Source organism: Populus alba, chromosome 15 (genome assembly GCF_005239225.2).
Source record: "Populus alba chromosome 15, ASM523922v2, whole genome shotgun sequence".
Classification (NCBI taxonomy): Eukaryota; Viridiplantae; Streptophyta; class Magnoliopsida; order Malpighiales; family Salicaceae; genus Populus; species Populus alba.
In genome coordinates this window covers 5,037,219-5,059,411 of record NC_133298.1, presented here as the reverse complement: position 1 = coordinate 5,059,411, position 22,193 = coordinate 5,037,219, and the positions used below count along the sequence as shown (strand labels likewise).

Genomic DNA, 22,193 nt, shown 5'->3' with positions numbered 1-22,193 from the left:
CACGGGGTGCTTGCTTGCAAGAGCTTCTCTCATCTTTCTATATTTATTCTCGATGCTAGAAGACGATACATTAACATCAAAAAAATAATTAATTTAAAAGTGCAGAATAAAAAATTTGAGATTTTTAAATATAATAATAAAAAAGAAAATAGAAAGATTATATTTTATTAATGTTTAGTTAAAGAACATAACTCAAGAGATTGTATGTGTGGCCCTTGCTGGAGGTGATGTGTTGCCTGGTTTGTTTACAAAACTTTAGGTTAGCCAGAGGGATATGGCCTTTCGTGCCTCCTTTACCTTTTTCCTTTCCCAGTATTTTCGTTTTCAATAACTCTAATTAAAACACTGCAAGGCAGCCCGGCTAGGAGAGGCTTCTTGTGTAGACAGTAATAAAATAAACCTTGAGGCGTTTTAAAGGATATTTTCTTAATATGAAGCTATTCTTCATGATTTAATAAATTTCTTTTTTATAGGGGAGGGTTACAGAAAATAACCAGGTTAAGCAAAAACAAATACTAATAAGTTGTGTAAGCACAAGAAAATATCATCAGCATTGTTTGATTGTAAAGGGTGCATGATACATATAAAAAAAGTTTTAAAATAAAAACATCAAAAACAAATTATTACAATAATCAAAAGAAAATTAAGAAATATTTATTTTGCCTCGCGTGTAGAGAGGGAATCAAAAACTCTCTTCTTGCTCGGCACAATCTTATATGCGTGAGTTCACTATCATTTTCTTATTAGTTAATATTTTATTATAAAGTTAATTGTATAAACACAAGATGAAGATTTTATCCATAAAAGGTTTGCTTACTAAAAAGATTTGCTTCCTCTCTTAACAAGTCAATTGATTGAGCACTTGATCACTAAAATTTAGAGCTTGATTAGCATAAAACCCACCAAGCTGCCCATAATCAGACCCTTCTAATTATACATATTCCCATATCTTTTCCTTTTCTTTTCTTTTTTTTTTCTTGGTTTTTGTCACAAATTCTGTACAGAAGAAATTGGAGACCAGAGCTAGGTCATCCCTTCAAACACAAGGAAATAAGATATGGGCACCGACACATTGGGCCCACAAGCCCATTTCATAATGAAAAAAGTGGGTCCTCTTCCAGAATTATCCACTAAACACAAAGATTGAAGCTTTGGGTTCATGAACCTAAGGATTCACTCCACATCTAGCGGGGACCAACCAAACCCAATATGGATTATGGAATATCCATCAGCCGACGTGTCTCCTTATCCATTTCTCTTGTAAGAGAGTGAGAAACCTCTCCAAAGGGCAAAACCTCGTTATTTTCCTTCATTCAATCCAAGCAAACCTGAAAGAAAATTTGCCAATGGCTTCTCTTGTAGGCACTTTGCATGCAAGCTTTAACAACCGACTTGCCCCTTTAACATCAACAACTTCCACTCCTTCACCAGCTTCTTCTTTTGTAAACTCCACAAAAACCCTAGTCCCAAAAGTGTTTCTAAAGTCCAGGTTTTTAGGCAAAAATGTCAACTTTGTTGAGATTAAAAGGAAAACAAAGATCCCTTTGAGCCATGGTGGCTCTTCAATTACGATGTCATGGGATGGCCCACTTTCATCTGTCAAATTAATCATTCAAGGCAAACACTTGGAGGTTTTACTCCCTAAAAAGTCTAACTACTGCGTTTGCATTTCTGATTTATCCTGTCTTTGAATTCTATAAAGATTAAAGTTTTGATCGTTTCTGTTATTAATTGTCCATATTGTGAATGTAACAAAATGTTTGGTTTGATATAGCTATCTGATACGGTTAAGAAACACGTGGAAGACAAAGTAGGGAAGGCAGTTCAAAAAAGTAGTCATCTTGTAAGGGGAGTTGATGTAAGGTTGTCTGTTAGAGGTGGAGAGTTGGGGAAAGGTCCAAGGATTAGACGATGCGAGGTACCATTCACGTATTGAATTGAAAGTTAGCTTTCTTGCTCCTTGGGTTGCTTTAAAATGGTGATTTTTTTTTTTTCATGGGGTGTTTTTATTTGTAGGTGACTTTGTTCACAAAGAGGCATGGAGTGGTGAGGGCGGAGGAGGATGCAGAGACAATCTATGCAAGTATTGATTTGGTGTCGTCTATTATTCAAAGAAAGTTGAGGAAGATCAAGGACAAGGAGTCTGATCATGGGAGACACATGAAAGGGTTTAATAGGTTGAAGGTTAGGGAGCCAATGCAACAAGTTGTGGAGGATGATGCAGATGAAGTTTCACAGCAAGAAGATGAGGACTATATTGAAGAGGTTTTGTTTTTTAAATTTTTGTTTAATCAAATTAATCTCGTGGTTTAGGTTGCCGTTTATTGTTTTTGCGTGTGTTTGGTTAGTATGCATTGTTTCGTATCACCAAATTTAGGTCTCATCAGTACATGTGAGTTCATTGAATGTGGTCATAGAATGGTTCTATTAGCCACAAATAGCCCTTTCCATTCCACCATCTGATGACCAGTATGGCATGTCTAATTTGCAGATAGTTAGCATCATACCTTGTGCCATGGCCAATGCCGTATTAATTTTGCTAGCTACTCATTTATAGACTCTACAAAAGGAAATTGTTTCACAAAAATTTATTTTTGTCCACATAAAGATTTCAGTCTCAATCTTTTCAAATTATGGCTTGGCACTGAAAATTCTTCCTTACGGCTTGGTTCTGATGCTCCATATCAATAGTTGAAATTATATCCATAACATCCCTAACTGTTTGGAATAGACTCACTCTCTAAACCCAATTCAGGTTGTTCGCACGAAGTATTTTGACATGCCACCCTTGACTGTTTCGGAAGCTATTGAGCAGCTGGAACATGTGCATCATGATTTCTATGGTTTCAGGGATGAAGAAACTGGTAGGAACTTATGCTGCTTATTTCAACTTGTTTTTCACTAATCCTCTGCAATTTGTTATATAGAGGTTGAATTGCTGTGTGCTTGAGTCCAGGTGAGATAAATATCATTTACAAAAGAAAAGCTGGAGGATATGGTCTCATCATACCTAAAGGAAATGGCGAAGCTGAGAGATTAGAGCCTTTGGTGGTGGAACCAGCCAGAGAACCATCCTTGACTGAATAACCAGACCTCGAAAAGAAGATCTTCCTTAGAAAACCCACGTTTTTGGTAATGTTGTGTACATACTGCTAAGGCTTCTGAGAGAGCATGATATAGTGTCCGAGATCTTGTAATTGCACATTAATGACATGTAGTGACATGGTTGTACTGGTTATTAGTTTTTGAAATATGAGTTTCAGTGTGTTTTATCCCAGCTTTCACTGGGATGAGAAGCCAAACCATTTAGTCACCTTGCAATTTATAAGATGAGAGTAAATAGATAAAAACATAAAGTCTTCTTTTCATGTGGTCTTGAGTCTTTAACCACTTCCTCTTTGCAGTGGATTTCACTTCTTTGTTTTGTTAGAAGTTCTATTTTCATCTTATGCTATGGTTCTTTGCATGCTGCCATGTTTGGTTTCCTAATTTCTTGTGAATTCTCTCTGGAGAAGCTTTGCGCTAGACAACTTCTGCGATGCTTCTGTCTATGTTCAAACAAGTTAAAATTGGACTTCTGACAACGTCTGTCCCATTTGACCCAAGTTTGGATCCTGACTTGTATTTACCTTTGAGAGCAGTGGAAAACTTCTCGGCGAAAGAGATGTCCATGATAAGAGTTGAGCACCAGTTATGGCTATGTCAAGTGGAGGTTCAGGAATGAGCTCAAATTTGGATAAAACAGCTCACTGCTCCAGAATTTTCAATTAGAGTGAGTTTCTGAACCTTTGCGACAGTTGTGGACTGGATATTCACTTCTACAATATAAACGCCTTTCTGTGGGCTTGATGTGCAAAGTTCCGTGAACAGCTAGAGGTTTTTTTTCCTTTTTTCTTCTGATGTGAAAACTTCTCATCCGAGACACTAAGAGCTTATTGATGGACATTCTTTCCCCAGTAGCCATCTTCTTTACTCGTGATTAATGGTGTCTTCATGGTTGTGACCATGAAATGCACAAAAAGAGTAGCATTCCAGCTTCGCGATCCATTTCCTCAGTCAAGCATTCCAACATTTCCAAAGTAGCACATCTTTACTGCAGAATCTCGGGTTCTTGGTCATGGAAAGACTGTCTGCATGAGAAAGACAATCATAACTCAATAATAACCCAATCAAATTTTGCAAGCTCTCGCAGCTTCTCCAAGAACGAAGGCTCTTTGGTCACGAACTTGAGTATCTCATCAAATTCAACGTGCTTTTGCTTCTCCTCTCCTAGCTGGCACTTAGACTTCCGTAGCGCCAAGATAATTATAATAAAAGTAACAATAAAAATAATTATGCATTGATAATTATGTTGGAGCAGAAAGCATAATTCCACGATGTAAATTATCTAAAGGAGATGACATCCTCTCAGCACTTTCGTTTCCTTTTTCTTTTCTTTTTCAACATATTACCTATAATATAAATCGCGTTGTGTTTTCATGCAGCCATCTTTATTGTTCCCCTTTCAGTGGAACATAATAGTGAGATTTTCTTAAAAAACTAATTTGGTCCTTCAACTTTTTATTTTACACAATTAAGCTATGTTAAACTCAAATTGAAGACGAATTGCATATTTGTTAGGGATGAGGGTTGAATTGAGAGAAAAAAGCTTAAGTGAAAAACACGGGTAACATGAATGATAGCTTTGCAATGTGTTTGAAAAGTTTATTTTAGTCCCTCAACTTTTTAAGTTAGTAGGTAATTGATCCCTATAATTTTTAAACATTGTATTTTGATACCATACTTTATTTTTCTTTTTTTATTCCTTCTTCATTGGAGGGTAGAGAAGGGGTCGCTAGATTCTGGTTTAAAAAGAGAAAATCATTGTTGGAGACGATTCCAATATCTAAAATAGTCAATTTTTATATTAAATTGTTTTATATATGATGAGAAGAGTTAAGATTAAGTGTTTACTTACTTTGAAAATACCTAAAAAAATATGAGCTTTAAAAGATTTTGGGTTTCAGGTTGATTATGGGTTTTGAGGCTATTTTTTTTTTCTTTTGAGTTTTTGAAGGTAATGAATTGGTTAAGTAAGGTTTCAAAGGTGTATTCTAGGTATTTTGGGTAAAAAATAAATTGAAAATAAATTTTTCAATTGAAAAGACAAGAGTTTTGCCTTTTTTTGCCACCATAATAGCTGGATTCTAGACAATTATAAATGATTTATCGTCTATTTATCTTTTTTGAAAAAGAATGTAGCAGTTGATGTGTCATTCGCCTCATTAACTTTATAAAAAAAAGCCTCCGCAAGTGGGTATGTTGGACTTGCTAAGCCCGCATGTAAGGCCTTTCTTTGTGCGTCAAACGTTAGGCCTGGAGGCCCACAACGTCTAACCTTAATTTTTTTTTTATATTACTATTTATCTATGTTTTTTTTATAAAATATTTTTTTGTATTTATGTTTTGACTAATACATTTTCTTTGTAATTGTTTTGGCTTATTTAGCTATTTTGAGATAATAATGTTTTTTAATATATTAAGTTTGTTTAGTTTTTTTATGAGATTAGTATGATTTATCTATATTGTTTTTTTTTTATATATATATTTTATATAGATTAAAGTTAATCTTAAAAATAAAAATATTTATTCTTTTATAATATTTTTATTATATGCAGCCTTGTAAAAATTTTTATTTTATTTTATTTTATTTAATAAATTTTATGTGTATTGATTTTTGTTATAAATTGATTTTTATAAATAAACTCATTAAACACAGCTGATTAAATGTTTCTTATTGAGATATTAAATATGTTGACTCATATGGATCTCTTAATTTTTTTAGTTTTTTTTAATAATTTTTTTTAATTATTACATAAATAATTATTAATTTATTTAATTAAATACTTCTATAAAAGTTTTGATATATAGTTAAAGTTTTTCGTAAAACTAGCTTATATGCCTATGATTTGTTTTTAAAAATTACAACTCGCGGTAGCGGTCAAATAACTAATAAAATAAATAAAAAGAAAAGGCATTAATACGTGGGGTGCTGCTGGAGCTTGGTGGGAATAAATATGAAAGGGTAAAAAGTAAATTTTATTTAATAGTAAATCCTCTGTAACTACGAGGACATGAAAGAGACATATGCAGAGCCGGCGGAGAGTGAACAGAAAAAACAAGAAAGAAAATAAAACGAAGAAAGAATGAAATAATTCAGTTCACTCTACAGCTTGATTATCAAAAGCAATCTCAATTTCTGGTAAGGAATGCCTTTTCATGTTCTTTTTCTATACCTGCATTGATTTGGGACTCTTTTTCGTTTTTTTGAGGTATTATTTGCTTAATTTGGTGAGGAATTGTTAGAGATAAGTTATTCTTTGTTTTAACAATCGATTCTGGAAGATAATCTTTGAGGATTGATGGGTTTGAGATAGGAAAAGGTGGGTTTTTGGTAGAGTTAACGCAGGCAGTGTGCTGTAAAGATTGAAGACGGTCCTTGCATCCCTAAAATATTAGAAATGTTTCTTTAGGGTTCATGCTTGTTGACAGATTTTCAGGTTGGTAGGATTATGAAGTTCTTATTTGCAACTGATTATCAACTATTTTGGATAATTGGATTTAAGTTGAATGGAATGCTTAGATTAAAATGGCATGTAGAATATTTCATTTTTATAAATATACAAAGACAATGAAGGATATTGACGGGAGAGAAATGGCTTATTGGATTGAAATTCTCTAGAATATTGGCTACATCAATGGTAATGTTTGATTAAGAAAATATATTCTAAAAAAATAAAATTGTGAATATTTAGTATCGTGATATCATTCATTGTAATTAATATAGGGTAGCATGATCAACCATTACCATTGATTTATCTATTTATATGAGATTCATGTTTTCTTTTTCTTTGTTTTAGTTTCGATTGCTCGCTAATTTCATGTCAAGAGTTGGGCTCACCTTTACATTCTTCTATGGTTCAGAATCAGGCTAGACCAAGCATCCTATGCTGGATACATTCCCGACTCGCTGCAGCTTATTGAGAAAACTGAGGAGCCTGGAATTGGACGTTGTGTTGTTGTAGAGTCAGAAAACAGAGCAGAAGAATGGAAAATGAGGAAGATAAAGCTATAAGTAGCTGCAGAAGTGAAAATATAGACAGATTGAGTGATCTACCTGATAGCATAATTCATAAAATTCTATCCTTGGTTGACCTCAGATGTGCTGTCCAGACAAGTGTATTGTCCAAAAGGTGGAGATTCTTGTGGACTTCGCTTACTGATCTCAATTTCAATGGAACCTGTATGGATTTCACGAACTTCTTAACTTTCAATAGATTCGTGAGTAGAGTGTTATCTACCCGTGAGGACAGCAATCTTTACAAGATTCAACTCTATTCCACTTGGAGCCCCCATCATTCTCTCTTGGATATGGTCATAAAATATGCAGTTTCCCATCACATTCAGAATATGGTCATAAATTATGGTCATTCCACTATCCGATCTTTCTCTTTACCGCCTGCATTTTTAACATGTCAAACGTTGAAAACCCTGCAATTATCTGGATTCAATTTTAAAGCTTTGGGTTTTGCTCTCCCGAATCTCATCTCCTTGAGTCTCTCCCATTGTTCATTTACCAATCCAAGTGATTTCGATGATCCTTTTGCGAGTTGCCTGAAATTGAAAAATCTAAGCCTACGCTCTTGCAGTTTTCTGTCGTCAAAGGTCTTGAAAATTTCTGGGCTCCAGTTACTTAACCTAGAAATTGTAGGCCTTGGATATATGAATCTAGCAGGATTACTGTATAGGATTGATATTTTTGCACCAAAGCTCATCTCTTTCATCTACAAACTCTCTCATGTAGTGGATTTCTCTGGACTCCACCTTCCCTCCCTTAATTTTGCCCGTGTTCATGTTTGTACCAAGCAAGACAAGAAGAAAGAGGCGTATCTAGGCTTGATCAATATGTTCAAAGGGCTTGGCAATGCTCAATCAGTCATGCTACATTCTCAAACCATTGAGGTAGTTAGATGTACATATCTTGTGCATCAACTTAGATATTACTAGTCCTGCTGCTTTGTTGCTTGAACACTATATTAGAGCCGTAATTGTATTCAGCACTGTGTTAAAGTTTAGTCACATTGAAGCAATTAAAAGAAGTTTACATTGCTGCCAAAATAATTCATTGATTAATCTGCAACATTTCTATCGATATTAGAGCTGTAAATAATTATATTCACGTACTTTGTTGACAGCCAGAGGTGCAAGCATGATTCCTTGTTTTTCAGTTTCTTGAAAAAGCTGTTGATGGTTATATCTTACATGGAATTTTGGTGTCTCTTGTAATTAGGTCCTTGGTTCATTTCCTGGTTTACTAGAACAAGAACCTTCTCCTTTTAAAAGATTGAAGTCTTTGCAAGTTGCCCCCAACAATAAACCTTTAGTGCCTCCTCATGTGATGACCTACTTACTTGGCGGCACTCCTCACGCCCAAACTATATATGCAGATTACCTATAGGTACTTATCTGTCCACTTTTTTTTATCTCCTACATATAATTTGACTTTTGATTGTATTCTTCAGCTGTTTGATTCAATGTTATTGATTTTTCTGGCATGCCATCAGTCACCTTCTTCCTAACCTAGATATATAGTTGATTTGCAGCCACATTGTTTATGTTATCTGGTGGTTCTGACATTCTAAAATGCTGAAAATTAATCTGCCTTGCAATTCTTTAATTAATTGCACCTGTTCTTAATTAGGACTTGGTTAGACATGATAATTGTGTTATTATGTTATGTGTGCACTTTCCCAAGCATTTTAGTGTATTATGTTTTTCCAAAACTTCAAATTCAATAGAAAAGAGTTTGAAATTGTGCCCGTTCCTCCAGTAATTCAAGCTGGTCAGAGAATATTAGTAATAGCTTCTTCCATATATTTTTTTTGGGAGAGCCTGGAGAAGGAGATTGTGCTCGATGTTTGTTTCCTTGATCTCAATCAAGTAGTGAACTGATCGAAACCTTTTCAGCTTTCATAAACACTGGCACAACATCCTCAAATTTGGAATACCATGTGTACATGTTTGGGGAGCTGGAATCTATCACTTGCTTGTATCGATAACATCTGAAATTAATGGACTTCCTAGGTAGCAACCTGAAAGTTGAACAACGTAGAAAATTTCTAGATACGTATCTTGAAACACATTGTTTGCTACTTTGAATTTTTGTTATCTATGAATATTCGAAATAGGGTTCTTAAATCCTCTTTACTTTCATGCAGGTGGAGCTTGATGTTTGATACAGCTGCATCAACACCAGGCGTAAGTTGATGTCACAGATGGACTTCGTCTCAATAGTTTCCTCTGCTTACCTTGCTTGTTTGAGCAGAGAGCTTATGAAGCAAAGGCATATAAAGCAGTATTCAGCAGCCAAAAGGATGATATGAGAAAGTGCCCACTGCTGTTCAATGGAAGTCATCTGACGCAATGTGCATGGGTTTTTTTTTTATCTTTCATCTTATGAAGTTGTGTACTGGTGGTAAGAACTAAAACTGAACCATATTTGTTGGCACACTCAAAACCTCTAGTTTAATCTGTGTTTCCATGAAATAGGAAGGATTGTTTTGCTACAAATTGGCCATTTATTTGTTTGGGAAAGTTCTGGTTGAAATCTTTGACCATCATAGAAACGTTAGGTGAATTTTTTTTTTGGAAAGAGTTCAATAAAGAAGAAGTTTTCCTGAACACCGAACAGGCTCGTCTTTTCATGAATTCCAGTCTCAACATTTTGGAAGTTCTGACAAACTATTAAAATCAATCTTTTTAGGATATTAAGGTTTATTTTCAGCGTCATTCGAGCTGAATATGTGTACTGTAATTGGTCTTGAAAGTCCAGCAGTTAAAAGGCCCCCTACCTCCCATGGGAGGCAAAGGCTCATTAATTCTTTGTTGATATAGTTCTTTCTAGAATAGATGTACATAAGAATGAATTTATTTGAAGTTATATACATTCCGCAAAATCTTAAATGGCAAAAGTTTTTCAGCATCCTAACTAAAAGTCACTGGTGTTGATTGAACTTTGCAATTTACAGATCACATGGCAGAAAATAAGGCATAAGCTCTTGCAATTTCAAAATATTACAAAAAAACCTTAGAATAACATAGATTGAAAGAGGCAAAGAAGCGCCATTAAAGTCTTGTGAGATCCAAGTAAGTAGATCTGCACATGATCAGGTATCACAAACGAGTTATCCTCGCCATGCACTTTCAAAGACTTCAATCTTCTGAAAGGGCAGGTCTGTCTGTCGTGCTTGTAAGCCAGGAACCAAATTGAGGACCTCAATGGTCTCAGAAGATAGCCTTACAAATTGTGCATCGTGTAGCCCTCGGAACATGTTGATCAAGTTCCGAGTCTCCTCTAAGTTGCGCTCCAACTCATCGGATGATGGTCGACGGACATGATTATCAGCATAATTAAGAGAGGGGCGGGGAGGTCGAGCCGAGAGAAATCCACAGGACGTGAATGACTATAGCGAAAGGATGCGAGTTTCGGTGAGTATCTAGGTTAGCTAGTTGGAGTCCGGATACTCTTAAAACCTTAAGACGGTAAAAGCTACAATGGCGCCGACATAAACTCTTGAGATTGGAACAAGCAGCAAAAGGGTCAGCGAACAAATCGGTTTCATATGAAATTAAACAATGGTTGAGATTCAAGGAGGTCAGATTTGTCAAACAACCCAAGGCAAGAGATTAAGGCAGACGATAGAAAGCAACAGAAGACTACTCAAGGGTTTTCAATGATTTAGACTGTAAGATTTTGTGTAGTCACAGACATAAAGAAAATGCCTAACATTCAAAAGAGAGATTTGTAAATAAGCGTATTCTTACGGTTACGATAACATCAGTATTTGAAACTTGGAAAGGTATTTTGTTGATCCAAAACCAAACTTGATCCCATCAAATTTCAAGTTAAGCAGTTGGATTAATCCGGATATTTTGAAAACCTTTTCAGGGGGGCCTGTTAAGAAACAATGCTAGCTCAAAGCATAAACTCTTGATAATGGAGCAAATACCAAAAGGGTGACCAAAACCAGTTCCATAAAGAGAGCAGCAAGCACAGAAATGCAACGAGCTGGTTAAAGCTGTGGAATTTACATCGAAGAAGCTCAAGGGCGGGCGGGCTTTCAGTGAATTGCAATTTGAAAATGCTTTTAGCAAAAGGGAAGGAAGGAGTGTGTTATAATCGATGCTGCTGAACATTTTGATCTTCACCGCATCATGGCTCTTTTTTTTTTCCTGTTTTTTCTTAATGGTTGTGTGTTGATGCTGCTTCACAGTGTTTTCATTTTCTCTTAACCAACCCAAATCCTAAAAAAAAAAAACCAACTCATAAATTCTAAGTGGGTAAACAAAAGAGATAATTTCACAAAAAACAATTAAAAAAAATTAAATTCAAGTAAACAATACAAAAATTAATTTAAAAAAAAATAAAAAAATTTATAAAACACAATTTCTACCAAAAAAAAGAAAAAGAAATTAAGTTGACAAAATAAGAATTACAGACCTGGGGAGAGGGGCAGCAGTCACAGTCACTCGCAGCAGATGAGTAACTTTTCTTTTCTTGGGGAAAAAGGAGCAGAGAAATAAAAAAATAAAAGGTTTAACGAGGGCTTTTCTTTTTCTTTATTTTTTTCTCAACACCAAGCCCCAGCTACCAGAGCCAAACAAAAAAAAATGTGGAGAAGAAGTAGCAGCAGTAGCATTTCTTTGATCAACCACGGCGTAAGAGCCTTCCACCACCACCTCTCCTCCTTGTCGGCTACCACCACTCCCAGAACCCTCCTTTCCTCCTCTAATTCTCCCTTGTTTCACCCTCCGTCTTCTCACTTAGCCCATAACTACCGCCTCTCCGTCCGCTTCCTCCGCACCGGCCGCGACCCCTTCACCAGGTGCTTAGATCATTACCTCTCTTATTATTTTGGATTCAATTTGTTTGTTTGTTTGTTTTTTTAGCAATTAATTAAATAAATAATAGTTATGAGATAACGGCGCCTGTGAATTGGGGGATACGGATTGTGCCGGAGAAGAAGGCGTTTGTGATAGAGAGATTTGGAAAGTATTTGAAGACGCTGCCATCTGGGATTCATTTCTTGATTCCTTTTGTGGACCGAATTGCTTATGTTCATTCTTTGAAGGAAGAGGCTATTCAGATTCCTGATCAGTCTGCTATCACCAAAGACAATGTCAGCATTCTCATCGATGGCGTCCTCTATGTCAAGGTCCCCTTTCTTCTTTTCTTTTTCTTTTATTTATTGAATCAGCTTTTAATACTAATACAAAAAACCAATCTTATTGAACAGATTGTGGACCCTAAACTTGCCTCTTATGGTGTTGAGAATCCCATCTATGCTGTTGTTCAACTTGCCCAGACCACTATGCGTAGTGAGCTTGGTAAGATTACTCTTGACAAGACCTTTGAAGAAAGAGACACTCTCAATGAAAAGATTGTGGTATGCTATCCCTCCACTTCTTTCACCGTTCTCACTTGTTTTCTTACTGGTTTTCAAAGCGGGTTGCATTTCACTCACTCATTTATTTATTGACGAAGAAAAGGCGTTGATTGTTTTGATAATGTTTCTCATTCAATAATTCTAAGGCTGTTGATTATTGAAAACTGTCATCATTTCTGCAGGAGTCCATTAATGTGGCTGCAACAGACTGGGGTCTCCGGTGCCTTCGCTATGAAATAAGTAAGCCCGCCGCAGTTATCTAATTTGATATTCTATGTCAGGTTTCTGTTGCATCTGCTGTAAATGCTTCACTGTCTTCTCTTCTTCAGGGGATATATCTCCTCCACGTGGAGTAAAGCAAGCTATGGAGATGCAAGCCGAAGCAGAACGTAGAAAGAGAGCTCAAATTCTCGACTCCGAAGGTAGTAAATGAAGTTTAATTTTTCCAGTTTTTGCTCAGCTTAACTAAACTCTACTTTAATCAAACTTTATTGCAATTGCTTGCATGCATAATTTTTATCCATTTTTACAGAATTGTTACGCCATCTTCTCACAATTAGGTCCTTTTCCAACGCTCCTTCCTGTCACATTTTCTTCCTGCCCCTGTCACATCTTTGCTCTTACATAATGCAATAACTTTTTTTCACAGTTTTATCTATAAATCTTTGTCGTTCATGACTAAACCATCTTAGGCAACCTGTTTTAAAATAATTTATTCCTTGTCCTGAGGCATTGCAATATTTCTTCATTTGCCAATTTAATGCTTAACTTTTGTATTGATGATTTTTAACAGGAAAGAGACAGGCTGACATTAATATTGCTGATGGTCACAAGAGTGCTGAGATCTTGGCATCACAAGGTTAGTTTTCTTATGTGCTGTAAGAATTTCATTGATTACAAGTTTCTTTAGAGACAGTTGTAACCTCTCTAGTACTGTTTTGAAATAGAGCACACTTTACTTCTCTAATGTTCATCATCTAATTACCATTATTTCTTTATGGAAACTCCATCCTTCTACAGGAGAGAAACAAGCTATCGTTAACAAAGCACAAGGTTAGTTTTCTTGTGTCCGTGTTTGTGCAATAATCCATTGATGCTCCTCTATTTTTCATTTTCTACTCCCACAAGCCATTATTAAATATTAGATAAGCAAACAGATTTCATGAGGCAATATTATGGCTTATTTGATACAGCTATCCTATAAGTAGCTAATCTCATTCTCTTTCAATCCTCGTCTTTCTTATGTCCTTGTGTATTTGTGAATTACTCCATTGATTATGATTGGGTTTTGTTAGGGATGGCTGTAACATCGCTAGTATTATTTTTTAAACAAACCACATGACGCGAGAACATTTTTATTATAATCAGACTTTCCAATCTGTTGAAACTTTTACATGACAGTGCTAATACCAAGTCTAGTATTATTTTTTAAACAAACCACATGACGTGAGAACTTTTTTGTTATCATCAGACTTTCCAATCTGTTGAAACTTTTACATGACAGTGCTAATAACAAGTTGCGCATAAAATAGACTGGGCATTTGGGCTCTTAATTTTCTCTTTTGGCTGCCTTGGATTGTTAAGTTTGATGTAATCCTCTAGCATTTCATTTTCTAGATCCATTAACTTCTCTGAATTATTTAATAACGAACCAGACTTGAACAAGCAATATTATGGCTTATCTTTATATAATTTTATTTTACCTTGGAATCCTATCATTAATATTTCAGGTGAAGCTGAAGCCATTCTTGCTAAAGCACAAGCAACAGCCAAAGGAATTGCCATCGTGTCAGAGTATATTAAAAAGAGTGGGGGAGTTGAGGTGAGGTTCTTTACTTAGATTGTGATGTGGTTGCATTGGGATTTAAAATCTCATCTAAAAGAGAGTTATTCCTTAGATTAGTTAATTTTACACATGTTTTATACCATATATATGATTTATGATTCAATCATTTTAGCATATGCTAGAGAATCAATTGTGCCATGTCTAATGTGCATCAAGGCTCAAGTTTGTGGCATGATTTGCAGGCAGCTAGTTTGAAAATTGCTGAGCAATATGTGGGAGCTTTTGGTAACATTGCCAAAGAGGTAAGGAGATTTACTCAGATGCACATATGATTGTATAGTTTGATAAGCAGTTAGTTGACAACTTTCTAATGTTTTTTTCTTTTCATTTTTTTTCAGGGAACAACAATACTGCTTCCCAGCGCTACTGGCAATCCTGCCAATATCATGGCTCAAGCTTTCACTATGTACAAGAGCCTGCTTGGTAATGTTTCCAATGGTGGTCGTAGTGGGCCTTCTTCATTAGCAGAAAGCACATCTGCTGAATCCGTGGATTCTACCACAGTTTTAAAGGACAATGCTTCCTCCTTTTCAATCAATTCCACGGGTGAGAGTGCTAGAGATAATGGCGAATCAGGATTTTCACTTCAGAGCCGCAAAAAGGGAAAAGCTGAATAGAGTTTTAAGGAATATGAAGGAGGATAGAGCTGATTCTGTCAAACAAATCCAACAAAGGAACCACCGCCAGCCGTGGTTTTTTTTTTTTTACCAGTTGTATGACTAATTAAAGTCCGATTCCAAGTTTAGTATTTCAAAGAGAGAAGTTGAACATAGGCCACTCTTAGTAATTTGGGGGGAATTACGGAAAACATTCAGTTTGTTCTTTTATTTGCTCTTTTGTCATGGTTTTCTCACATTACCAACTTCAAATGGACGGAGAGTTTTGCTAACAAATTTATATGGCAAGAACAGGAACCGTTGAGGTTATTTTGCAGATGTTGTGATGACCGTTTTATGGTACTCATTGTGCATATTTCCTAGCTGTCTATCAAGCTGGTTTCTGTATCTTTTTGAACTTGTGAAGGTGTTTTATTAGAGGCGCTGGACAACCATTGAACAGATGATCATTACGGGGTAGAGGGTAAAAGCATGCATTTAGCTTCTATGCAAACACAAGTTTTCTCCGACAAGCATTGGGTATGCAGGATGATTCTGGAGTCTGGACCCCGAATAGTTGTTTTCCAAACTCAGTGTGCGCAAAACAATGTGGATTGTGGCCCCAGAAAAATGGAACCTCCAAGACCCTTTACTGAGGCGGGCCTGAGGGATTCGAAGCTCAAACTCTGCAGCAATCAAAATCTCGAGTCATGGTGGAAAGAGGGCATATATTCGCTTTTTCAAATTGGATGCACGATTAAGCAACAGAATAACTAGTGAAAGCAGGGCTGTGTCAAGAAAGAATGAAAAGAACAATACCGTAAAATAGTTGAGTAAAGCAACAGAAAACAAGAAAAATATAATAGTTGAGTTGAGTTCACGCATGCCATTAATGTGTATTAAATCCTACTATATGCTCACAGAAAAAAGAAAAGGCGAGAAAAAACGATACAGTGGCCGGGAAAACCCACCTCAAAGCTCTGTCTCTCATATTCAAACATGGAGCAAGTGCAGAAATACAAAAAGAGGAAGAAAGAGGAGACGAGAATTGGAATCAAAATAATCCAAACAAGATGGAGAAACCAAGAACAATGAGCCAAACAATATGAACAAGAAGCAGAGCTTGAGCAGCAGCCCCATTATTTCCAACCTCACAGAAACCCTTCTTGGTCACCTTGGTCCCTGCGCACCGTGCATCATCACATCCACACCAATAAGTCACACCGTCCACGCCACAAACTGGGTCTGGCCGGAAGCACTTAACAGGGCAGGAGGAGACAGGGGATCTTCTGCTCCATTCTCCGCACGCATCATCATCATCGTTGTTGTGGTCTAGGGTTGGTAATCGGATTGGATTGGCATCTGATCGGACGGTGGGGGCAGAGAAGAGGGCAATGGAGGTAATGAGGAGGAAATGTATTAACAATGTGGATGGCATCATCATCTTCTTCTTCTTCGGGAATGGAAGCTGATAAATCATGGGAAATTCCAGTTCCCGTCAAGAAGATGAAATCATGGAAATTAAGACAAAAAGGAAAGGTAATTACAGAATGAAGGCATATACTAATCTTAGCTTAGCTGCTTGAGGTTGGCCGCCTGGCCCATCTCATGTGTCCTTTTCTTTTTCTTTAGGTTTGTTCGCCAACTTTTATCTGTCTGCTCATGTGTGCTTTTCTTGCCTCGTAATGCAAAGCTTACACCACACACACGTCTTTCAAAATACTCCTCCTTTGTAATATTCACATGAAAATAAATAAATAAAAATTCTTAAATTAACAACAAAAGAAAAATGTGAATTACTACTGTGTTTATTACTAAGCTAGAAAGAAAGAAAGATGATTGCCAATGATGATATAGAAAACATCCAAGGTTTTTGTACTTGTAATAATTATAATATGATTTAAAACTATATAATGTTTTGCTCTATGATTACCTTCATGTGGCTGCCATTTACTAATTAATCTTTCCTATTATTATCTCAAATTCATTTTATATTACACTTGTGTTGTGTGTGTATAACTCAAACTTACCCATCGAATTAGATTAAATATTTGTAGGATTATTAATTAAATAATTGAAATACATCTTTTTTTTTTTAAATCATATCATAAGAATCCAAAATACAACAAAAATAAACAAAAATGTAATTTTTTTCCTGATTGGAAATGGAATTTAAATTATTATTCATTCGCAATTTTAAAGAAACATTACAAATTTTATAACTTGATTTTATGATTTTATTAAGAAGGGGTCTAATTGAAATATAATTACAATATCACACATAATTCAGTTCTTGTATTATCCAAGTAATTATGCAATCACACTAAAAAAAATAAATCAATCTCATCCTTTGAAAGATGAGGGGCTTGTGCCCTGGGAAAATCGTATGCATCCTCATTGTTGATATAATATTTATCCCATCTTTGAAGAGAAGTGCGATTATACTAGGAAGATTATGTCAATCACTTCTAATATAATCTATGTCATAACACTAAGAAAACATTGGTTTCTTCCAAGGTAATTGTGCAATTATACTAGGAAGAGCGAATTCATTCTATCTTTAAAAAGATGAGGAGTTTGTGTCCTAGGGAGCTCCTAGAGAATAGAAACCATTGTTACTTTAAACAATTTAATTCACATATAAGAAATTCACATTCTTAGGTGGTGACCATTATATATTTACATTTCCCTTTAAGGTACAATCAATTTTATGACACTTCTGATGAGATCATAGTCTTAGGCTTAAAAGGGAAAATAATAGTTTTTATAGTGTATATCTTCTAGGAGGTCCTTGAATAGATTTATCTAATGATATAGTTTGAATTGAAACTCCACCTCTAATTTATCAAAAGCTTTGCGAAATCTCGAGGCTCTAACTATGCTCATGAAATGGACATGTGCATAACCTGAATTTTCTCGCCCTACTAAGCTTATGGACAAGTTGAAGGAAGTCCTCCTCGGACTTAGAACAATCAAATTATTGCCTAAACTTTCCTAGGTAATGAAGACTTATTGATGCACCGACAAAGCAAATGTGCCAGTAGCTATAGGAAAGTCTATGACACGTCTCGTTTCAATAGTTCTTCGATGATGTACCTTTGGTGGTGATTAGAGATGTCAATAACCCAGCCCTTGAAAGAAAAATCAATGATTTTTTTTTTATCACTTTATCACATTCGGCGTCACCAATGAGGTTCGAAATTGCCCAATGGGCTTGAGGGCCAAAATGATATATTGGATAATAGGTTAATCTCCTGGTTCTAATGATCTGAATCATTTTCTCTAGTCAAGGTGGCTAATGGATAATACCTTATAGCTGTAAAAGGTCATCTATTGTGAATTTAGGGACTCTCCAATACTTAAATGAGTACTATTTTAGAGAAAATGCAATCATCTTTAGAGAAGAATGTTAAGAATAGATATATAATAAGAAATGGAGAAAAAGAAGAACATGTCTTTGAGAGATATCATAGTCTCTTTTTATAGTTCATTTGACTTATCATTTTTTTTAAAAGAGAAGTGGTTAAAGTGTAAGCAAAATATCTCTAAATTATCATGATAAAATATCTATGACTTGTCGAGGAATAAAATATCTTTGTTTTATCAGAGTAAAATATTTCTAGCTTATTAGAGTAATTATAGAGCCCAATATTCTTCAGAGTTAAAAAAGATCATAGGCTCAACACTTGCCTGAGTTTGAAGATGGTGGGTCTGGTACCTCGCCAGACCCATATATATCTGAGCTCAGTACTTGGCCGAGTCTAGGGATAGTATATATATATATATATTTATATAGACGTAATACATGACCGAATTTAAAAATATTAGGTTTGTACTCTATTTTTTGTTATTTTTTAGAAAAGAGGATACATGGAAAAAAAAAACAAAAATATTGATCCATCACCGCCTATGTTTTTTCCCTTCAGTTTGTTTCCCAAACTTTTCTTTTATCCTATTCAGACCTTATTCTATTGTTTGATAACTAAAATCCTGAAGGCAACAGCCATACAAACCGCCAGTTGTAGATGCAAGTTTTTCCGGTTAATTCGGGTGGTTGCCCTAGCTTAATGTAATGGCCAAAACTTAAGTTACGGATCGGGGACAGCTGAAGTGAGAAAACAGTCTCTAAATATAATCAAGAAAAAATATAATAAATCAGAGTTACGAGGAGGAGAGGAGTAAGCGAGGGGAAGACACTTGGAACCAACGAATCCAGCAGTTTTTAACTGTAATAACTGGCTGTCTGGCTCCAACATGAAAATCGCCGATCAGAGGCATGCTGTCCATAGGAAAAGGTCATGCACAGGTTCGCCAAACAAATCTGTCCCAAATACGGAAAATGAATCAACTATATATTATGCACCCCTATCGTAATCAAAGTTGATCCCTCAACCTCAAATCACCTTCTTGAGAATCGATAGCCATTTGTGTTTGTGATTTTAATCACTCTACCGCCTCGGAATCCCGCATCCATTCCACAAGTGATAAACATCATGGGAGGCTGTGCGGGTAAATTCAAGGGCTCTGAAGATTTGCCTCCAGAGCCCCTCCCAAGTGACGCTCCTGTCAACCCTGACCAGGCTGAGGGCGAGACCGTAGCTAAGGTATGTTAATTACCTTAACTTTATCTTCTTCATTCTTTTGGTGTTGATGATCTTTTATTGTGAATGCATGAACGAGTCTTATAATCCACATTATGTGAATCAATGCAGGAGGAGGAGGTAGGTGAGATCAAGACTGAAGCACCTTTGGTAGATGTCTCCGAGCAAAAACAGGAGGGTGAGAAACCCGCTGAGCCAGAGACTCCTGCTGCCGAGCCCGAGAAGAAAGACGAAACTCCTGCTGCCGAGCCCGAGAAGAAAGATGAAACTCCTGCTGCCAAATCGGAGGACAGGGTTGAGGCCGCCGCTGCACCTGAGAAGAAAGAGGAAACCCCTCCTGCCAAAGAGACTGAGAAGAAGGAATCGGATGTTGCTCCTACCAAAGAAGCAAGCAAAGAGACTCCTCCGGCTACCGTCTGATCTGAAACGAAATAAATTGTGTTGACAGACAAGTATAAACCAGATAATCAGATGTGCCAGAAAGTCCAATTGTTAATGTAAGATTATTGGTTTTTTACATCTTTTGTTGTCCAAACTTGCGTGGCAGGATCGTCAACCCTTCGATTAATTTCCCCTTTAAGGAAATTACTTCATTTTAGCGCGTGTAAGAAACATTTGCCACAGTGATGAACCGAATTCATCATTCTAATGAAATAGGGAAAATAAATTTACATCATCAACCCTTCCAATGGAACAGTTCCTTTCCTTTTCTTCTTTCTTCTGGGTTTGTAGACGTATTCTGCTTTTGATTTGCCGCTATGTATATTTGACAGCTTATGATGGAAAATCACACCTCATTAGTTCAAAATCAAGAACCATCAATTGCTTGAATTAATTTCTAAGATAACTTTCAACCTGATGTTACAAACTGACAACATAACCATTCTTGCTCTGCTATAAGCCTGAATTTGCTGCTGTGTTTGGTTCTGAATTACCAGTTCTTGCCAACCTGAAGTGAAAAGGAAATACTGTTTGCTTAACTAGTGTCGCATTTTGCTTTACTAGTGTCGTATTTCATATCTATGCTATCCTTTTTCATCGTGGCTAGAGTCACCTCCTGTTGGAAATCAGAACCAACATCAATTAAATCTTGATTTGTGGATCAAATTTCAGCAATAAATGAGATTGTAATTACTGTAACCAGGTCCTAAACTTTAGATATTTGTTTTTACAGTTTACCTTTTCAGACTAGATGTTATTCCTTTATAAACAGAGAAAGACAAGAAAGAAAATATAAGCTTTTCCTATTCTTTTCTCCATTACCAATTTTATTATGGTATCAAAGCACCATCCTTGTGCCTGACATTGCTCACTTTTGCTTCCGCCAATATTGTTAACCACCACGACAGAAACGTCATCAGAAAGGAAGTGGACAGAGGTTATGGATTTCAACGATCCCTATTATATTCACCTCTCAAATCACACTGGGCACGCTATCGTCACTCAACTCCTGGAAGGTGACAACTATCAATGTGGAGTCGTGCTATGATGATGTCTCTGGAAGCCAAGAACAAGCTTGGCTTTGTTAACGGGACAATCATAGAGCCATTGGAGAAGGATCCTAAGTATGGAGCTCCGAGAAGATGCAATCAAATCGTGAAGTCTTGAATCCTCAATTCAATCAATCCAACCCTGACCAATACTGTGATTTTCTCCAACACAACTGCTGAAGTATGGGCAAACCTTAATGAACGATTCTTACAAGGAAATCTTTCTCGTATTCTTGAACTCAAACGAGGGATCGTGGAGCACTGTCAACAACAACAGTCCATAGCAGCCTACTATACAACACTCAAGTCTTTTAGGGACGAGCTAGGATCGTGCAACGATCACGATCCACCTACATGTAATTGTGCAGGTTTGAAGCAGATTGCTGAAAGGGAAGAGTAAGAACCAATCCTCTAGTCCCTCGTGGGGTTGAATGAATGACATATACTCAGCCATTCATGGACAAATCCTTTAGAGGCAATCACTTCCTAGTATAAAAAAAATCTACCTATTACTACGCTAAGAAGAAAAACAATGACAGCTTGCTGATACTCGTGACAGCACTATTCACGTCATGCACGTGAAGAGAAGCATAAAGAACACAGAGAATAGACAACCTACAAATAGCGAAGGGAAATCCCTGTATTGCACATACTGTGAGGGACATACACATATATAGTTGAACACTACTATTACAGCATTGGCTTTCCATCAGGGCATAAATTTCATGGCAAAGCAGTTAAGCCACCAAGGAGGAAGAAACATTTCACAGCTAATAATACCCACGGTATGATCAAACCCACCAAGGCAGAGAACACATACCAGAACTTTCTTCAATTCACAGAAGAGGAATACAATTAATCAAATAAGGGTTTTACTTGGTAAGAACCAGCTTTTTGGCAATGTGACAGGTAACCTCAATCCCAAATATTATACGGCTTGGATCATTGATAGTGGTGCAAGTGACCATATATCCTTCTCCTCTAATCTTTTGCTTCATACACCTTACCATAACATTGTTTGTTTGCCTAATGGCTCGCACATAGACACCCTATCTGTTGGCATAGTATAAGTTAATCCAAACTTATTCCTAAAATAATGCCCTCCATGTACCTTCCTATCGGGTTAATTTACTCTCCGTTAGTAAATTTACTTGTGATTTACATTATATCATCAT

The 22,193-nt window shown here is 36.3% G+C and overlaps 5 protein-coding genes across 8 annotated transcripts; 4 read left to right on the top strand and 1 right to left on the bottom strand.

Annotated features, from left to right (window-relative positions):
- Positions 1-1,207: 1,207 nt before the first annotated feature.
- On the top strand, positions 1,208-3,302 carry LOC118043967 (ribosome-binding factor PSRP1, chloroplastic). Of its 2 annotated transcripts, none has more exons than XM_073405003.1 (5): positions 1,208-1,631; positions 1,775-1,918; positions 2,017-2,265; positions 2,732-2,864; positions 2,957-3,302. In XM_073405003.1, the coding sequence occupies exons 1-5, from the start codon at positions 1,347-1,349 to the stop codon at positions 3,085-3,087; spliced, it is 942 nt and encodes a 313-aa protein (XP_073261104.1). In that variant the 5' UTR covers positions 1,208-1,346; the 3' UTR covers positions 3,088-3,302. The 2 variants fall into 2 exon arrangements, with proteins under 2 accessions (XP_073261104.1, XP_034907977.1); XM_035052086.2 differs by having other exon boundaries at positions 1,213-1,631; positions 2,756-2,864.
- A 2,773-nt stretch (positions 3,303-6,075) lies between these two features.
- LOC118043968 (putative F-box/FBD/LRR-repeat protein At4g03220) lies at positions 6,076-9,665 on the top strand. Of its 3 annotated transcripts, none has more exons than XM_073404765.1 (4): positions 6,078-6,241; positions 6,900-8,001; positions 8,330-8,497; positions 9,258-9,665. In XM_073404765.1, the coding sequence occupies exons 2-3, from the start codon at positions 7,087-7,089 to the stop codon at positions 8,495-8,497; spliced, it is 1,083 nt and encodes a 360-aa protein (XP_073260866.1). In that variant the 5' UTR covers positions 6,078-6,241; positions 6,900-7,086; the 3' UTR covers positions 9,258-9,665. The 3 variants fall into 3 exon arrangements, with proteins under 3 accessions (XP_073260867.1, XP_073260866.1, XP_034907978.1); XM_035052087.2 differs by having other exon boundaries at positions 6,079-6,241; positions 6,964-8,001; XM_073404766.1 differs by lacking the exon at positions 8,330-8,497 and having other exon boundaries at positions 6,076-6,241; positions 6,964-8,001.
- Positions 9,666-11,656: 1,991 nt separating this feature from the next.
- Positions 11,657-15,264, top strand: LOC118043969 (uncharacterized). Its single transcript, XM_035052089.2, has 10 exons — positions 11,657-11,924; positions 12,011-12,254; positions 12,336-12,485; positions 12,668-12,725; positions 12,815-12,907; positions 13,279-13,344; positions 13,506-13,538; positions 14,216-14,307; positions 14,514-14,573; positions 14,670-15,264. Exons 1-10 carry the CDS (start codon positions 11,710-11,712, stop codon positions 14,946-14,948), a joined length of 1,290 nt encoding a protein of 429 aa, XP_034907980.1. The 5' UTR covers positions 11,657-11,709; the 3' UTR covers positions 14,949-15,264.
- A 717-nt stretch (positions 15,265-15,981) lies between these two features.
- Positions 15,982-16,407, bottom strand: LOC118043996 (uncharacterized). The gene has a single exon (XM_035052133.1). It carries the CDS (start codon positions 16,405-16,407, stop codon positions 15,982-15,984), a length of 426 nt encoding a protein of 141 aa, XP_034908024.1.
- A 2,876-nt stretch (positions 16,408-19,283) lies between these two features.
- Positions 19,284-20,045, top strand: LOC118043970 (uncharacterized). The gene is made up of 2 exons (XM_035052090.2): positions 19,284-19,531; positions 19,640-20,045. The coding sequence occupies exons 1-2, from the start codon at positions 19,421-19,423 to the stop codon at positions 19,946-19,948; spliced, it is 420 nt and encodes a 139-aa protein (XP_034907981.1). The 5' UTR covers positions 19,284-19,420; the 3' UTR covers positions 19,949-20,045.
- Positions 20,046-22,193: the final 2,148 nt, after the last annotated feature.

What these genes read in the sequence shown, in the direction of transcription:
- LOC118043967 (XM_073405003.1), top strand. Translation starts at nt 1,347, where the DNA reads ATGGCTTCTCTTGTAGGCACTTTGCATGCAAGCTTTAACAACCGACTT. An exon ending in TTCAAGGCAAACACTTGGAG is followed by an intron (nt 1,632 to 1,774) that starts GTTTTACTCCCT and finishes GGTTTGATATAG; the next exon opens with CTATCTGATACGGTTAAGAA. An exon ending in TTTCAGGGATGAAGAAACTG is followed by an intron (nt 2,865 to 2,956) that starts GTAGGAACTTAT and finishes GCTTGAGTCCAG; the next exon opens with GTGAGATAAATATCATTTAC.
- LOC118043970 (XM_035052090.2), top strand. Translation starts at nt 19,421, where the DNA reads ATGGGAGGCTGTGCGGGTAAATTCAAGGGCTCTGAAGATTTGCCTCCA. An exon ending in AGGGCGAGACCGTAGCTAAG is followed by an intron (nt 19,532 to 19,639) that starts GTATGTTAATTA and finishes GAATCAATGCAG; the next exon opens with GAGGAGGAGGTAGGTGAGAT.
- LOC118043996 (XM_035052133.1), bottom strand. Translation starts at nt 16,407, where the DNA reads ATGATTTATCAGCTTCCATTCCCGAAGAAGAAGAAGATGATGATGCCA.
- LOC118043969 (XM_035052089.2), top strand. Translation starts at nt 11,710, where the DNA reads ATGTGGAGAAGAAGTAGCAGCAGTAGCATTTCTTTGATCAACCACGGC. An exon ending in ATGGCGTCCTCTATGTCAAG is followed by an intron (nt 12,255 to 12,335) that starts GTCCCCTTTCTT and finishes CTTATTGAACAG; the next exon opens with ATTGTGGACCCTAAACTTGC. An exon ending in TATCGTTAACAAAGCACAAG is followed by an intron (nt 13,539 to 14,215) that starts GTTAGTTTTCTT and finishes TTAATATTTCAG; the next exon opens with GTGAAGCTGAAGCCATTCTT.
- LOC118043968 (XM_073404765.1), top strand. Translation starts at nt 7,087, where the DNA reads ATGGAAAATGAGGAAGATAAAGCTATAAGTAGCTGCAGAAGTGAAAAT. An exon ending in TACATTCTCAAACCATTGAG is followed by an intron (nt 8,002 to 8,329) that starts GTAGTTAGATGT and finishes TCTTGTAATTAG; the next exon opens with GTCCTTGGTTCATTTCCTGG.